The 18,191-nt window shown below is 36.8% G+C and overlaps 1 protein-coding gene across 2 annotated transcripts in view; it reads left to right on the forward strand.

The window, feature by feature from the left end:
* Window positions 1-6,941, forward strand: part of LOC137631141 (sodium-coupled monocarboxylate transporter 1-like) — a 93,926-nt gene extending 86,985 nt beyond the window's left edge. For both annotated transcript variants that reach the window (XM_068362818.1, XM_068362817.1), the window contains exons 11-12: window positions 5,931-6,141; window positions 6,805-6,941. In XM_068362818.1, the coding sequence (XP_068218919.1) occupies window positions 5,931-6,141; window positions 6,805-6,924 (331 nt within the window). In that variant the 3' untranslated portion in view covers window positions 6,925-6,941. The remainder of the gene's footprint in view (window positions 1-5,930; window positions 6,142-6,804) is intronic.
* The last annotated feature ends 11,250 nt before the right edge of the window (window positions 6,942-18,191 follow it).

Raw genomic sequence — 18,191 nt, forward strand, 5'->3', positions numbered from 1 at the left:
AAAGAATATATATGCAGTATATATATATATATATATATATATATATATATATATATATATATATATATATATATATATATATATATATATTCATGTGAAGAATTTTCTCCACTACTCTTCTTCTTCACAGTTTATAGGTAGTCATTGTTATTGTTCGTGACGTCATGGCAGGGTGGGTGTACCTTCCAATTGTCGTAATTTTGGGGATAACTGCCTCCCTGTGAGACACAAACGATGGCAGTAAGTGGTCTTTGTGGGAACCTGGGGACTAAATGGGGGAATTTGTGCTCGGCCCACCCATTGCAGGACTGCATAGCTGCAAACCGCCTCATCAAGAGATGGGAAATGAGCAAATCTTTGAGTTTGTGGCAGCAAAAGTCTGGTGGGAGAGGCTTTTATCTCCAATTCAGTCGGGAACCAGCTTTGGTCTGGGTAAGCTGAGATATTGATCAGCCAGGCTGGTTGATGAAACCACAAGTTGGACTTGAGGACGACTTTGGCAGCTTCTGCCTGCGACACCAGGTCAGCAGGATTGCAGGACGTGGGGACATGCTTGAGAAACAACCGACAGTTCAACTTTATGCGGTTTATCTTCTTGACCCTATTGAGAACGTATGGGGACGTGCTCTACCGGCTGTGTAGGACCGTGGAGGCACCGGACCACACTGTTGTAGAGACTTATGTTTCAGGATGTAACTCAACCAGATACTGGGCCAGACGGCATCCGAACAGGAGTGCAGTCAGCTCAAGCTTGGGAATGGACTGACTCGTCCAATTCCAGCATACGTTTAGGAGTAACTCGTGCCTTGGCTGTGAGGAGCTGGCAATTACCTTCAGCTGTGACTATGTAGGAAGACACTCCAAAGGCTTGCTTGGAGGCATCTGCAAACATATGTAATGCAGCCTGGCAACTCTGACATGCATTTTGAGGCATCCTAATTTTCTCAAGACACTTGTATCTTTTAAGAATGGCACTGAGCTCATGGGTCAATTCTGCGCTAAGGCGGGAATCCCAACTCTGATCCATCATCCAGAGTGTCTGAATGAAGAGCTTGCCGAGGATAGCAACTGGTGAGATCAGGCCAATAGGGTCGTAGATGGATGAGAATAGAGAGACAACTTTCCTTTTGGTGTTGACCGGTGAGTAGTCCTCTGACATCAGTTCTGAGGGGAGTTTGACAGCTAATGTGTCATCGGCGGTGTTCCAGTCCAGACCGAGGTAATCTTGGGGGCCCGTTTTGGAGAAGACTCCCTAGATGGGGGCATTAGTGGTCCGTTTGTCCAGGGGCATGTTGGCTTCCAGCATGATTTTTTCTACGGACGGTCTTTTGCTATGGATGTCCGTGGGCGAGTCATAGCAACGTTGGAAGTTGTCAACGTAGAAGCTTGTTTTAAGCTGTGAGACAAGACTACTTGTTTGAGTATCCAGATGGTGTAGGATTGCCTGGTTGAGCAAATATGGGCTCGAAGTGGCAACAAACAGGACCACCTTGAAGCGGTACACAACAACTTCCGTCATACTGGAGTCCTTAAAGAAAAGAAACCGACAGAAATCACGGTGTTCCTGAGTGATCTCTATCCACAGGAAAGCCTTAGAGATGTCTGCCGTCAAACCAAATGGCTTTTCCTTAAACCGGAGGATCATGGACTGAATTTTTCAGGCCACGTTTGGGCCAGTGTACAAGAATTCACTCAGAGACCTTGAATTCGGTCCCGATTTAGTTGAGGCATTGAATACTATGCGCATCGTTGTGGAGGTGGAACTTTTGAGGACAGGATGATGTGGTAGGTAGTGCATTTGTCCATCATTATGAAGTTCTAGCTTGACTGGCTTGATAAAGCCCTCCTTTATGTACTCATCAAGGATGGCCTGGTATTCGATGAATAACTGAGGGCCTTAGATTTTCTAAGGGACATCAGCTGGGCAAAAGCCCTACCACAATTATTCTACGGTCGGCTATCGCTCTTGAAGGGTAATTGCACCGTGTATCTCCCGTTTGCATACCGTGTAGTACGCTTGAAGAGATCAACGGCCTGTGCTTCAAGATGGCTGAAGGGTTCATTGCTTATGCCCACAGCATCGAGTTTCCAAAGATTCTCGACGGGGGGCTCCACTCCCACAGGTTCTGTTACGCTGATGGGGTTTAGTGTGAGCGACAGACTATCAACCTCCGGGGTTCTGTACCTTCCCGTGACCAATCTGGCAGCTCTCCCTAAACCATGTATCCACTTGGTGTACTGAACAAGTTGACACCCTTCATGTTGAGAGTGCGCTTGAGGAGTCGGGGAAGATAATCGGCTCCGGGGATGATGTCTATGTCAGTCGCATTGCCATTTGGCTGCCTATCTGCAAGACGTAGACCATTAGCCTCTAGAGTACGAGCTGCATGGGTGTATCCAGGTGTCCTTATGTTCTTACCCACATTTGAGTTGACGATGGCAACGACCTTATGCTTGCAGCGTACAATTTTCAAATTGAACTGTATTAAGTCTGAACATTGAGGTGGTTCGTCCATGTGTGTACAAGAAGTGACCAACTGGATCAATTATATCCACAATGAGAAAATGTGGTAAGTGGCAACGGCAATTTACAACTATACGGTATAGGCTAGCACAAAAAAATTACAGAAGTAAATAAAATTCAGATACAGTTGCAAAAATTACTTAACACGACTAGTAGCACATGGAAATTACAAAGATACTGATGTTACAGAAAATATGACTGTAAATTGAAACAGAGGTTAACGTACTGCAGTCCACTATTATGCAATTATGGGTGAACGGGGTAGGCACCAAACAATTCAAAACAGTCACACGTGCTCGGAGGCAACAACTGTGAACAACACTTGCACAGAGGCAAAACTTAAAATTATCTCACGCAGAGAATGACTAACTCTCCCTCGCAAAGAGGACATTACATAAAGCTTTCCTCACACAGAGGTTAAACGCAAAACTTCCTCACGAAAAGGACAAAAGTGCAAAATTACGCTGAGGGTAAAATCAGTGATGCACTTGTTAAGTGGTAATCACAAGTAAAATAAGATATGCCACACCTAGGTGAGACGACCTTTAAGAAAATTTTAAGTGTCTACGTGAAGTTGTAGACTTAGCAATATCACACTAAAAGTTCTGTGACCAAGGACACTGGGTTAAGCTTACATGAGGTGTTAGTAAGAAAATTACAGCACTTGCACAAAGGATGGTAAACCGAGGTACAAAAATTATGGAAAAGGAAAACAACGTAAGTAATATACCTTAGTTCCAGTGACTCAGAACTTTCTGGTTAAATGCCAAAATTAGGTGAACATATCATATGAACCGATGTTCATAGAAGTTCGCAAATTAACAGTCAAACATGTGGCATACAACATGAATTGTTGACCTGAACATAAATCAAGTTATGTCATCTCAAAAAAACCTGGTTACACTGTTTTCCTTAAGTGTGTGTAATATACCATAAAATTACAAAAACTCTTCTCTCGTTCCAACTCAAGTCTGGGCATTACACTTTCTACAATGTGGCTGGTGCGTGTGGGTAAGTGGGATATAGCGAGGTACTTAATGCTTAATCAAGCTAGTTTACGTTACAAATTTAATGATCCAAAAGTCAAAGGTGAGAGATCCGGTTTGAAAGACCACTCGTGTGGAGAAACTGGTTTTCATTTAATTGTTGAGTGGGAACTTGTTAGTCCAGGAAAGTCACCCTACGTCAGTTCCTAAAAGATCAACAGGGGAGGATAAGGAGCACTATTGATCAGGGTACAAACACCCTGTTAATAACTTTCATTACGTAGTTCACTAACCATCACTCAAATGCAAAGAACTGTACTCTGTCCAGAGGCCTGAAAACTCCACACATGAAATAAAAGTAATTTGATGGCCTACTCTAGCTTTGTCAGGTCTAAGGTCATCTACACTCTTAGGCTCTGTTTCGGCTCCATCCCAGGGACCCCAGTGAGATGCTGGACAGGAATCTTACTTAAAGTGATTATTGTGACAATGGGAATGGATGGAAGCAGTGGAGTATAAAGTAAAGTTAAATGGGGATCTTCACCTTCAAAGCACTAAGTTAAATAGCATACACTCGCTGATACCAACATACCTATATCTACAGTGGGTTACTCTCAACATCTCGGGTGCATCTGACCCGTACTATACAATAAATTGGTAGAATTCATATAATGGGGTTAAAGACACCAATGTTTGTAATTTATTCCAAATAATTCATTACAGTAAAGAAGAGAATCAGAGTAATTCAATAATGATTTATTCACATGGCAAATTTAATAAGTGAAATATTAACCACAATTTATAACACAAAATATTGAAATTGATAAACTGAATGAACGTGGGATTAACCCACAAACGGAATGAATAAAATCGAAATCTTATGATAAACAACTTATGCGGTAGGCTGCTGTGAGGTCCCAACATGTGGTCAGTGACTTCAAGCAATTACCAACACACCAAAAAGTAAAAGTACATTAATTTCCATGCACACAGTCCAAAAAGTGTAATGCCAGTTACCTAAACTTAACTTATGAGACAAATAGAAGCTTATCTAAAGGGGGATTGGCCATTAATTGAACTCACAAGAGTTTTTATATCCTGGGCGCCCATATCCTAAGAATGGCAGTTTTCAGTTTACCTCACTAGGCCTACTGCACTTGTTTAGCGGAGTCAATGGCCCCTTCCTACTCACCCCACAATAAAAATGTCTATACACTGTGAAGAAGAAAAGTAGTGAAGAAAACTCTTCACAATATATATATATATATATATATATATATATATATATATATATATATATATATATATATATATATATACATAAATACATACTAAGGTACGCAAACCGTCAAAAATGACGGCTAATAGACTTTGGCTAAATAGATGAATATGCACATACGTACCACCCTCTCACCAGGGTATGACTACTCCCTCTCCCCCTTACACGATTGATTAGAAGAGATGAATGTGACCGAAAAGGTAAAGATATATATATATATATATATATATATATATATATATATATATATATATATATATATATATATATATATATATATATATATAAACCATACACATGCTCTTTATTTTATAAGGGAGATTTAAATATATATTTACATGCATATGTTATATATTTATATATAAATATAAATATATATACATATATATATATATATATATATATATATATATATATATATATATATATATATATATATATATATACTGTATATGCCTATGCTGAATACACAGTATACATACTCTCACACATATTTTCTTTCCCATCATTACCCCTACACTAAGGGGTCGGTTGCCTGATGCAACCTCTCTAATGACTTCTATCAAAGGCATCTTCTCCCTTCAAACCTCTTTTTTCCATATAATCCTTCATCTTATCTCGCCATGTAATTCTTCACCGACCTCTTGATCTTCTCCCCTTAACAGTATCCATCAAAGGCCACTTCACTCGCCCCTCACCATTCATCCTGAACACATTCCCGCACCATCTCAGTCGTAACACTCTTATCATCTGTAATTTTTACTACACCTGCCATTCTTCTTATTTCATTATTTTCCAAATCTTTCGCGCAGTGATATTCCCATAATCCACCTCAGCATTCTTATCTCTGTTCTCTCAAGCTTTGTTTCCTCTTTTTGTTTTAAAGATCAAGTTTTTTATCTATACATTAACACTGATCTTATCACTGTGCTATAAATTTAGACTTTTAGCTAGATTAGCATTTTATTATCAGACACACACACACTGTCACATATGTATGTGTTTGTATATACATATGTATACTATTATTCATAGGTATGTGTATCTAGGCGTACTGCATATATTCATGCTGTAGGTATGCGTATATTTGTAGATATGGTGATATGTACTAATGAAGTTTCTATTTTTGTTCAAATGACAGAGAGCCACAGGGGGAGGCATTGGGTATTTACAAGCTTTCGTACATGTGGTTTTCGGCCACGGGCTGCTTCACCGTGATTGTCGTCGGCATGATCGTCTCTCTGATAACTGGCACACGCGACGTTCGTAAACTGGATCCCCGTCTCATTTCCCCCGGGGTCTTTTGGTGCAAGAGATTAATACCTAAAATTGACGGCCTTGGGGAAGATTATGTAAGTCTCTCTCTCTCTCTCTCTCTCTCTCTCTCTCTCTCTCTCTCTCTCTCTCTCTCTCTCTCTCTCTCTCTCTCTCTCTCTTTGTATGTGCTATTATAAATTAGTACAGTTATTTCGTATTTCCATGTCTTTGATTGCTTCTTGATTTATGCAACCAAAGTTGTATGTAATTTACCGGTAGAGATTATTTCTAACTACAGAAAAGTAAGTGTGTTGTATGTATAAATGTCCTCAAAATTAATATAAGAGAAAACCAATATCTTTTAATTAGCTTCGTCGTCTTAGCTTATTGGTCAATAAATATTTTTTTCCCAGAAAAACATGCAAAGGAAACTATTCAGAAGTATTGAGGATCTTTTTTCAGTTATTAATTTTTTTTTCTTTTTTTTTTTTAACCATCAATTATTTGGCTCACACAACTATAGTCTATGGTAAACGTTGGTGATGAATAAAATTCACACCAAAACTTAAGTAGGAAAATGTATAATTGTTTCAGTTGAAGATTCTTATGTGTAAGAATACAACCTGATCATTTTCAATAAAATAAAAAAAAAATGAAACTAGGATGTTTATGGGGAATGATAGATGTGAACTTGGAAGTTCAGTTTGTTGAAGCTTAACAATCAGACCATTTGCTGATAAATACATGTATATTTACAGGGAGAAGACGTCGTCCTAAGCGATGCCAAGTTCTCTGATCCGGTCGGCAACCAAAATCTTGCCTACGAGTCTGAAAAACCCAACGGATACAATGTCGAGAAGGAGAGTTCAAAATTATAAGAAATTTCGTACTTAAATATGTTTATTCTTTTCCATTCAAATTTTGTCATGAATTGACAAAGAGCACTTCATTATAGTAATAATCCTGCTTTACGCATTAGTTTTCAAATGAATTTTTTCAAACAATTAATTAGATCGAATATTGCTTTGAAAGCTATCGAGTACCATACACTTCCTTGTGCCTACTTCCATTTTAATATTACATTATATAATTTTAATGTTATGCGTAGGATCGTAATGATTGCCAATGTTTGTATTTAAGAAAACAATTGGCATTTTTATTACTGTTATAGTCCCTATTTTGATATTCAGAAGTCTCCGGAGGATTTAATCGGACATTAGTTTAAGCCTCATATACTTATAATTGAGCTTCCCCCCCACAAAAAAAAAAAAAAAAAGAAAAAAAAATGACAACCCAAAATCTTTTTAATTAAGATCAAAATAATTTATCACTGGGTGAAAAATATTTACAAATTCATTTCGACATATTCAAAACTGAGTAACAATATGTTATCTTAAAATTTAGCTTTAAATGTTTGACATTGACCTCTTAAATATTTAAGATTGAGCTCCTCTATACCTAAAGTTAAGCTCCAAAATCAAATCAATTTCTGCTTCCATATACAAAATTAACTTCTGAAATTAGACTACGTGATATCTAAAACTGGGCTCCAAATCATTTAAGAATTCACTCCACCATAAGCCGAATTGAACTTTAAAATAACTTCTGAACGTATGAAAGACTTAAATCATTTGTAAAGTCTCGCTCGTGTTTGTCTTAGACACTAGTTATGAGCAGCAGGTAACCAAAATAGGAAGAGAAGGCCTATTCTGATTGAGGTGATTGTCACTGATTGGTTGATTTACACGACCACTGTCTATGGAGGCAGAATCTCCTAAACTGGTCGTGAAACGAGAATTTTCTTTTTCATTATAACAAATAAGAAAAATTTCGTATATGTGCTTCTGAATTACCGACGACGGTATCTGTGATAGACTAAAATACCTACTTTCTTGCCGGAAAGGTCATAGTTCTTAAGAATACCGAGAATTTTTCCCATCTGTCTTCTTTGCAGACTCAATTCCAGTATTGAGTAAAAAGATTATTAACAAAATGTTGTTGGAATAACTTATTTATTTAGTTAAAAAACTAAAATTTTCATCTGCTATATATATTTATGTGCAGCAGGAAGACTTGTTATTGCTGATATTTCTAGGGTAGAGTTTGAGAATTATATCGATTTAATTGTACAACACTTGTTTTTATACCTTGATCCTTTCTTTGTTCAAAACGCTGAGTATATATTATGCACAGCACCATCCACTTCCAAATAGGAGTATATCGTTGTATTCCCTTGTATTACCGAATCATGTAGCCTGCTTGTGTCAAAATAGAAAACCGAGCGGTACTGCAACCCATTAGGTGTTACAAAAATTTCTCCGCAAGAGCAGTGATAACTCAGAGAAAAAACAAAGCAAGTTTCTCGTGGAACATGTCTTAAGTTACTATTTATATCGGGCCGTTCTCTCTCGAAAGCTCCTGATGGACTCGAATGTCCATTGATAAATTATGCGATACGCACACCTGACGAGGGAGAACGCAGAATGATTCCTGAAAAATATCCAAAACTCTTGTTGTAAAATACAACGATATCTTTGAGTTACAAATCATTATAATATTTTAATCCTAACATTAACATTTAGTACGTAAAAATAAACTTTTCTCACAGGTTTTATAACACAATAGTGATAAATTATAACAATACACAATGAGCATTGTGGAATCATGAACCGAAACAAAACTTAGATATCTTACCCTGAACAGTTTTATATCAGTGGCTGTCATTGCAGTCCTTCCTCTCCTTATTTATGGAAATCCTCCTTGTGTAAGTAATGCATGTAGAAATTAGAATTATGTCTACCTCATTGTTAAGACAGAAAGAATTGGGTGGGTGCTCCGAACATGGGGGTGCTCCATCCAGGAAGCAGGGATAAAATTCTATCGACTTAATCAAGTAGTCCAACACACTGAGGAAGAAGACGACGGGCCCTCCTACCCACTGCAAATTCAGGCGTCATCCACCATGGGAATCTGCAAAAAAGGCATCCAGAACATGGGCCTCCCAACTTCACATGGTCAAGAAACCCGACGGCACCTGGAGGCCTTGTGCCGACTACAGGCGTCTGAATCTGGCTTTGACACTACCCTAAGCCCAACAAGCAGAATCTCACTGGGGTCCTCAAAGGGGCCACAATCTTCTCCAAGATAGATCTCCTGAAGCCCTGCTTCCAAGTCCCTGTGCATCCTGACGAGCATTGGGTACAACAACTTCCCTGGGACCTCCTCCAAAATCCAATGGCAATGTTTCTCCAGCCGAGAAAGTCTACGGGGAGACATTTGTCCCAAGCAAGTTCTTCCCCTCCAACTCAGACTCCAACGATGTTAGCATCACTCAGCTTCGCAAGAGGGCAGTGAAATTCACGCCTTGTCACAGAACATAGAGACAGGACAAAACACTTCAGACCAGCTGCCTTGGATACCTGTCCCTACATCTTCTTAGGGCAGGACGCCCATCACTCTTCACTCACACAATCTTACAAAGGGCCGTATCGTGTGCTGAAGAGAACAAAGAAGGCCTTCAAAATAATGGTCCATGGAGCGGAAGACTGGATAACCGTGGATAGATTGAAATCTGCTTATACCGACAATGCCGACGACCTTCATGAACAGCATGGGAAGCGCCAACGAGTGCCTCCCCAAAACAAACTGAAGCAAGCCACATTGAAACTAACCAAATGCGGTCCAAAAAGACCACAAACAGCAGTCAAACACCCCGTGCTCCACCACCGGGGTGGCATCCTGCAATGGCAAAATGAAAACTCATAAGTTGCAGAAAGTGGACCACCAATGCTAGTGTCACAACGAAGAGACCACCTGCAACCCCGTCTCACTACAGCCTAATGTATATTTCAATGTTCAATATTCACTCAATTTTTCTGTTGCGATAATCACTTTTTTCTATCATACAATCATTAAAAGTTCTTTCAATAATTGTGTTGTGGGAGGGGAGGAGAGTAGTTGTAAGGACATCTTACAACGCTTCATTGTCAATTCAGCTCTCCTTTTACTCTTTCATATATTTTCCTGTTAACAAAACATAATTCTGATTTATTTTGTGCTATGTAAAATTATCTGCTCTTTCATCTCGTGTATTCATTATTTTATGTTAAACTTGGGCTTTTATGTTTATCAGAATGTTTACGTAAAGAAACCCAAATGCCCAGCTAATCTCACCAGTCTGCGGTCGTTCAGTCACCTGCCAACCAGGACGCAACCTTTTCTTCCACTGAAGTCTATGTCATTCACCTGTCCCATGAATAATCCATCACTTGACTATGGTCTGTCTCTCATCCGTTACAATGTATATAAATATATATGTATATATATATATATATATATATATATATATATATATATATATATATATATATAAATATATATATATATATATATATATATATATATATATATATATATATATATATATGCAGAAGAACCACAGGGAAAATGAAAATACAGAATATACACTTGAGTCCTGACTAGTTTCGTGATACTTCCTCAGAGGACTCTGAGGAAGTATCACGAAACTAGTCAGGACTCAAGTGTATATTCTGTATTTTCATTTTCCCTGTGGTTCTTCTGCATCTGAGCATCACGTTTTCCTGTGATTTTTACGCATATATATATATATATATATATATATATATATATATATATATATATATATATATATATATATATATATATATATATATATATATATATATATATATATATATATATATATATATATATATATATGATCTTACAAAGCTGGTCTAGTGTAGAGTAAATACAATAGTTTATTCATGATTTTATTTATGTTTTCATATGTGCATTGAAGAGAGGATAGCCAGCTTTTAAGATGAGTTCATCTTGTGTAGATTTAAGTTTATTATGTAAATTACGTAAGACTTTCATCATTAATTTGATTGTTTTCTTTATTAAAGTCAGTATATGTAAATTTACGTTATTTTTAAGAATTAACTTTTTTATTTCACGTAATTTTGTTACAAATTCTTGCGTAACCTGTTTGAGAGCGTTATATTACCTTTCAAGATAGGAACAAGTGCTTGTGTAATGTTCTTTTATATTTTATGAGGTATTGCGTCACATTTGTGAGAGAATACGCAATATGCCATGTGCTTTGGAAAATTCTCGAAAAACCTAGTGATAGTTATCTTTCTTTTTATTTCGGTGACAAAGGGCAGGTGGAGCCAGCTGACTGAGAGAGTTTGTCTCGTGTTGCATGGATACGTGTTGGAGAGAGCAATACTTGGTAACTCTGACGCCTTTAAGCCAGGCCCCCACTCTTCTAGAGAAGGGAACATTCTGGAAGTAGTTAGTTTCATATACAAGGCGATCCCAGGGTTGCATAGATAGATAGAGAATTTCAGCCTTAAGATAGCCATCTCCACCTCTATCTCACTCTCATATGCAACTCAGAGTATTGTTTTAAAAGTGTTCAGTGAAATATCGAAGTTTTGGTGTGACAGGTTTAGTAAACGTAGTGAGTATTTATAAAGATTCCCTTAGAGTTCTTGTAAACGGTCCTGTCGTAAGATAAAAGATATTTGTATAGTGATCTTGTTACCTCATTAGGTATCAACCTTAAATATTGTATTCAGATTCAATATCAAGTGAAACAAGTGATTGATTAATTTTCATAAGTATTATATCTTTGGTCTTAGTGTAAGGTTTATTCAGGTTTAATATTTGAAATCAAGTGGTAATATAATTTTCAGATTGTAACACTTTTGTCTTAATCAAAGTTTTGTTCAGACTTGATATTTCGAGTGATTTATTTTTTTTATGTTAATTCTTTCAAAATGTTGTAATTTACATAAAATATATTTATTTATGTGGAGAATGTATTATTCCAATCACCAGTGTTAAAAGTGGTATTTGCTCTCATCGGGTTATAGTATCAAAGTTAGAGTTGTTTGAATAATTCTTAATAATAATTACCCAGTTTAGTTTTGAACTAACTTAAGAGACCTTGGATATTCAGTGTTTTATATATTGCTGTTTTCGAGTTATTTAACTGTCTCAGAATATTTTCAAGTGTAACAGACTTAATGTAAAAGCAAACAGGTGAGTTTGGAATTCGAGAGGTTGTTTAGTTTGACAGCCGTAACACACACACATATATACACACACACACACACACACACACACACATATATATATATATATATATATATATATATATATATATATATATATATATATATATATATATATATATATATATATATATATATATATATATATATATATACATACATACATATACCAAAGGCACTTCCCCCAATTTTGGGGGGTAGCCGACATCAACAATGAAACAAAACAAAAAAGGGGACCTCTACTCTCTAAGTTCCTCCCAGCCTAACCAGGGATTCAGCCGAGTTCAGCTGGTACTGCTAGGGTGCCACAGCCCAACCTCCCACATTATCCACCACAGATGAAGCTTCATAATGCTGAATCCCCTACTGCTGCTACCTCCGCGGTCATCTAAGGCACTAGAGGAAGCAGCAGGGCCTACCGGAACTGCGTCACAATCGCTCGCCATTCATTCCTATTTCTAGCACGCTCTCTTGCCTCTCTCACATCTATCCTCCTATCACCCAGAGATTTCTTCACTCCATCCATCCACCCAAACCTTGGCCTTCCTCTTGTATTTCTCCCATCAACTCTTGCATTCATCACCTTCTTTAGCAGACAGCTATTTTCCATTCTCTCAACATGGCCAAACCACCTCAACACATTCATATCCACTCTAGCCGCTAATTCATTTCTTACACCCGTTCTCACCCTCACCACTTCATTCCTAACCCTATCTACTCGAGATACACCAGCCATACTCCTTAGACACTTCATCTCAAACACATTCAATTTCTGTCTCTCCATCACTTTCATTCCCCACAACTCCGATCCATACATCACAGTTGGTACAATCACTTTCTCATATAGAACTCTCTTTACATTCATGCCTAACCCTCTATTTTTTACTACTCCCTTACCTGCTCCCAACACTTTGCAACCTTCATTCACTCTCTGACGTACATCTGCTTCCACTCCACCATTTGCTGCAACAACAGACACCAAGTACTTAAACTGATCCACCTCCTCAAGTAACTCTCCATTCAACATGACATTCAACCTTGCACCACCTTCCCTTCTCGTACATCTCATAACCTTACTCTTACCCACATTAACTCTCAACTTCCTTCTCTCACATACCCTTCCAAATTCTGTCACTAGTCGGTCAAGCTTCTCTTCTGTGTCTGCTACCAGTACAGTATCATCCGCAAACAACAACTGATTTACCTCCCATTCATGATCATTCTCGCCTACCAGTTTTAATCCTCGTCCAAGCACTCGAGCATTCACCTCTCTCACCACTCCATCAACATACAAGTTAAACAACCACGGCGACATCACATATCCCTGTCTCAGCCCCACTCTCACCGGAAACCAATCGCTCACTTCATTTCCTATTCTAACACATGCTTTACTACCTTTGTAGAAACTTTTCACTGCTTGTAACAACCTTCCACCAACTCCATATAACCTCATCACATTCCACATTGCTTCCCTATCAACTCTATCATATGCTTTCTCCAGATCCATAAACGCAACATACACCTCCTTACCTTTTGCTAAATATTTCTCGCATATCTGCCTAACTGTAAAAGTCTGATTCATACAACCCCTACCTCTTCTAAAACCACCCTGTACTTCCAAGATTGCATTCTCTGTTTTATCCTTAATCCTATTAATCATTACTCTACCATACACTTTTCCAACTACACTCAACAAACTAATACCTCTTGAATTACAACACTCATGCACATCTCCCTTACCCTTATATAGTGGTACAATACATGCACAGACCCAATCTACTGGTACCATTGACAACACAAAACACATATTAAACAATCTCACCAACCATTCAAGTACAGTCACACCCCCTTCCTTCAACATCTCATCTTTCACACCATCCATACCAGATGCTTTTCCTACTCTCGTTTCATCTAGTGCTCTCCTCACTTCATCTATTGTAATCTCTCTCTTATTCTCATCTCTCATCACTGTCACCTCAACACCCGGAACAGCAATTATATCTGCCTCCCTATTATCCTCAACATTCAGCAAACTTTCAAAATATTCCACCCACCTTTTCCTTGCCTCCTCTCCTTTTAACAACCTTCCATTTCTATCTTTCACTGTCTCTTCAATTCTTGCGCCGGCCTTCCTTACTCTCTTCACTTCTTTCCAAAACTACTTCTTATTCTCTTCATATGACTGACCAGGTCCCTCACCCCACCTCAGGTCAGCTGCCCTCTTTGCCTCACGTACCTTGCGCTTTATTTCCACCTTTTTCTCTCTATATTTTTCATACTTCTCTATACTATTACTCTGCAGCCATTCTTCAAAAGCCCTCTTTTTCTCTTCCACTTTTACCTTCACTCCTTCATTCCACCATTCACTGCCCTTCCTCATGCTGCTTCCTACAACCTTCTTGCCACATACATCACTTGCAATCCCAACAAAATTTTCTTTTGCTAACTTCCACTCCTCCTCTAAATTACCAGTTTCTCTTACTCTCACCTCGTCATATGCCATTTTCAACCTTTCCTGATATTTACTTTTTACCCCCGGTTTTAGTAGCTCTTCAACCCTCACTAGCTCCCTATTACATCCACCTACTCTATTCCCCCATTCTTTTGCTACAACTAATTTTCCTTCCACCAAAAAATGATCAGACATACCGTTAGCCATACCCCTAAACATGAGCACGTCTTTCAATCTTCCAAACATTCTTTTAGTTATCAACACATAATCCATTAATGCCCTTTCTACTACTCTTCCATTTGACACTCTTACCCATGTATACTTATTTTTATCTTTCTTTTTAAAAATGCTAGAACTTATTACCATGTCTTGTTCAACACACATATCTACCAGTCTCTCACCACTCTCATTTTCACCTGGTACGCCATACTTCCCAATGACACCTGCTACCTCTCTAGCGCCCACTCTAGCATTTAAGTCACCCATGACAACTACATAATTCCTTCTACCCAGTCCTTCTACACACCTAGTTAATTCATTCCAGAACTCATTCCGCTCTTCTTCACTTTTCTCACTACCTGGCCCATACGCACTAACAAACACCCAACATTCCCTACCCAACCTAACCCTTACCCACATTAACCTAGATGATATCTCCTTCCATTCCACTACTTTACCTGTCATCCATTCACTCAGCAATAAAGCCACACCCTCTCTCGCTCTTCCCCTTTCAATCCCAGACACTCTACCAGACATTTCACCAAACATCACTTCACCCTTTCCTTTCATCTTTGTCTCACACAAGGCCAATACATCCATCCTTCTACTTCTAAACATACTTCCAATCTCACATCTTTTACTCTCTATCATACTACATCCACGCACATTCAAACACCCCGAAACTAGAGTGCGGGGAGCAGTCACTCTCCCCCCAGCTCCATCTCTTTGATGATGTCTCACAGGATTTTTATACAGGAAAGGGGGTTCCCAGCCCCCTCGTCCCGTCCCTTTTAGTCGCCTCTTACGACACGCAGGGATAACGTTGGCGCTATTCTAATTGTTTTTATGCCCCCGCGGCCACAGGGGGCATATATATATATGTAGATATATATATATATATATATATATATATATATATATATATATATATATATATATATCTACATATATATGCTATATATATATATGTATACATATAAATATATATATATATATATATATATATATATATATATATATATATATATATATATATATATATATATATATATATATATATATATATATGTATATATATATATATATATATATATATATATATATATATATATATATATGTATATATGTATGTATATTATAATAACCCTCCTATCATTATTTAGCATTTCTAATTACACCTATTATTGTGTATAATTTTAGCGCCATCTATTGATTGCTGATCGTAGCGGACAGCATGAATGAAATTACCTTTTGTGAATTTTACGTATGTAATCCTTGGAAATGTTTACTTCCAAGCTCTTTCAAGTTAATACTTTTGAGTTCGTTATCCGGTGGCTAATTCTTCACTTGTTTCTAGTGTTTATTTAGTGGTTATTTGTTATTATTTTGTTATATGTTTATACGTGATTTAAAATAAGTAAAGTCTGTTGAATTTCAACTTTAATTTGATCATTCTCCTAATATATCTACTATACCTACATGAAGTGTTGCCCTCATTACTGAGAATTTATGAATGAATAGTCAAGTGGAAAGCTGAAGTTGTGACAATATATATACATATATATATACATACATATATATACATATATATATATATATATATATATATATATATATATATATATATATATATATATATATATATATATATATTGTTATGAACTCTTAAGAGATGGTAACGAGTTCACAGATTCTTTATCTACCATAAAGCCCTTACCACTATGATAATGAGTAGGACTCGTACCAGAACAAAAACAATCCAAGGAACTTCCTCAAAGAGAAGGATACAGAGACTAAACAAACACTTGAATTATTTATTACAATTAATAACTTAAAATTACAAAGAAATCCCTTGAAAACTGAACTTTAGGGAAGAAAAACAAACTGGTTATTACAATTCCACAGACACATTCGCCTAGCTAACTAGCACACTAAAGTAAAAGAAAAAGTTACTAGGTAGAGATAGAAACCACATATGCACGGGTCGTTGTGATAGAAGGAGACAAAGTAAGAAAATATCCTTAAACCTAATTGATTAACACAGTTAAATGGCAATAAACATACATTGTGAAAACCGAAAAATAAACGTCATCCAGCTAATATCAATTAACTCTTCTACAAATACCATTCCCTCAGCAACACGTCACATAGTTTTATCTCCAACTGAAAATGTCAGCAATACCACCAAGTAGGAGACACTCAACATACGTCGTCTATGGGTTGGATTGGTCACAGTATAATACACAGGGTCTCGGATCTTACCCTTTTCTCCGCCCCTGGGAGGCCCCTTGACGACTCCAGAGGTTCAGCAAGCTGAGGGCACGGGCAACGATGGATGAAGCTCGCATCCAAAAGTCGAAATGTAAGGCAGGCCATCACACGAACTGAAGAGACGTCAGTACAAATACAATTCATAGGGGATGGCAAGGAACACCTCCAAGATGCCACCAGCTGCACAAACATCGAGGATGTCTTCAGAATATTTCACAAAACTTGCCACAAGCCGTCAGGAAATATGGGAGCTGAAAACCTCTCTATAAGGAGCCGAGTCGCTAACTGTCGTTTTTTCACTCCAAAGGGCCCCACATCACCAGCGGGGACGAAAACAAAACAGGCGATGAACAGCCGAAAGATCGTCAACATGAAAAGATAAAAACACTTACATGGGTGACGTACCAATTTAAAACTACAATTACCCTTTGAGGGGAGAAAAACAACCCAAGTCCAGCCTTCAAAAGACATAAAAACAAAACTGGACAAAAACAAGCAAAAATTTACTTTAAAGTGCTAAATCAAATGCACAGCAAAAATAGAAAAAATAAATTAAATACGTTAATTCCATTACAATATATATATATATATATATATATATATATATATATATATATATATATATATATATATATATATATATATATATATATATATATATATATATATATAATCATATGTTTGGTTCCCAGACATGAGACCATCTTATAAAATATTTTTGGTGACCAGACCCAGGAACCATCAGCATATAATATATATATATATATATATATATATATATATATATATATATATATATATATATATATATATATATATATATATATATATGTGTGTGTGTGTATATATTTACATATATATAAATATATATATATATATATATATATATATATATATATATATATATATATATATATATATATATATATATATATATACATATGTGTGTGTGTGTGTGTGTATTTACATATATAAATATATATATATATGTATATATATATATATATATATATATATATATATATATATATATATATATATATATATATATATATATATATATAAGATGGTCCCTAGTCTGATAAAACCAAACATGATA

Source organism: Palaemon carinicauda, chromosome 39 (genome assembly GCF_036898095.1).
Source record: "Palaemon carinicauda isolate YSFRI2023 chromosome 39, ASM3689809v2, whole genome shotgun sequence".
Taxonomy (NCBI): Eukaryota; Metazoa; Arthropoda; class Malacostraca; order Decapoda; family Palaemonidae; genus Palaemon; species Palaemon carinicauda.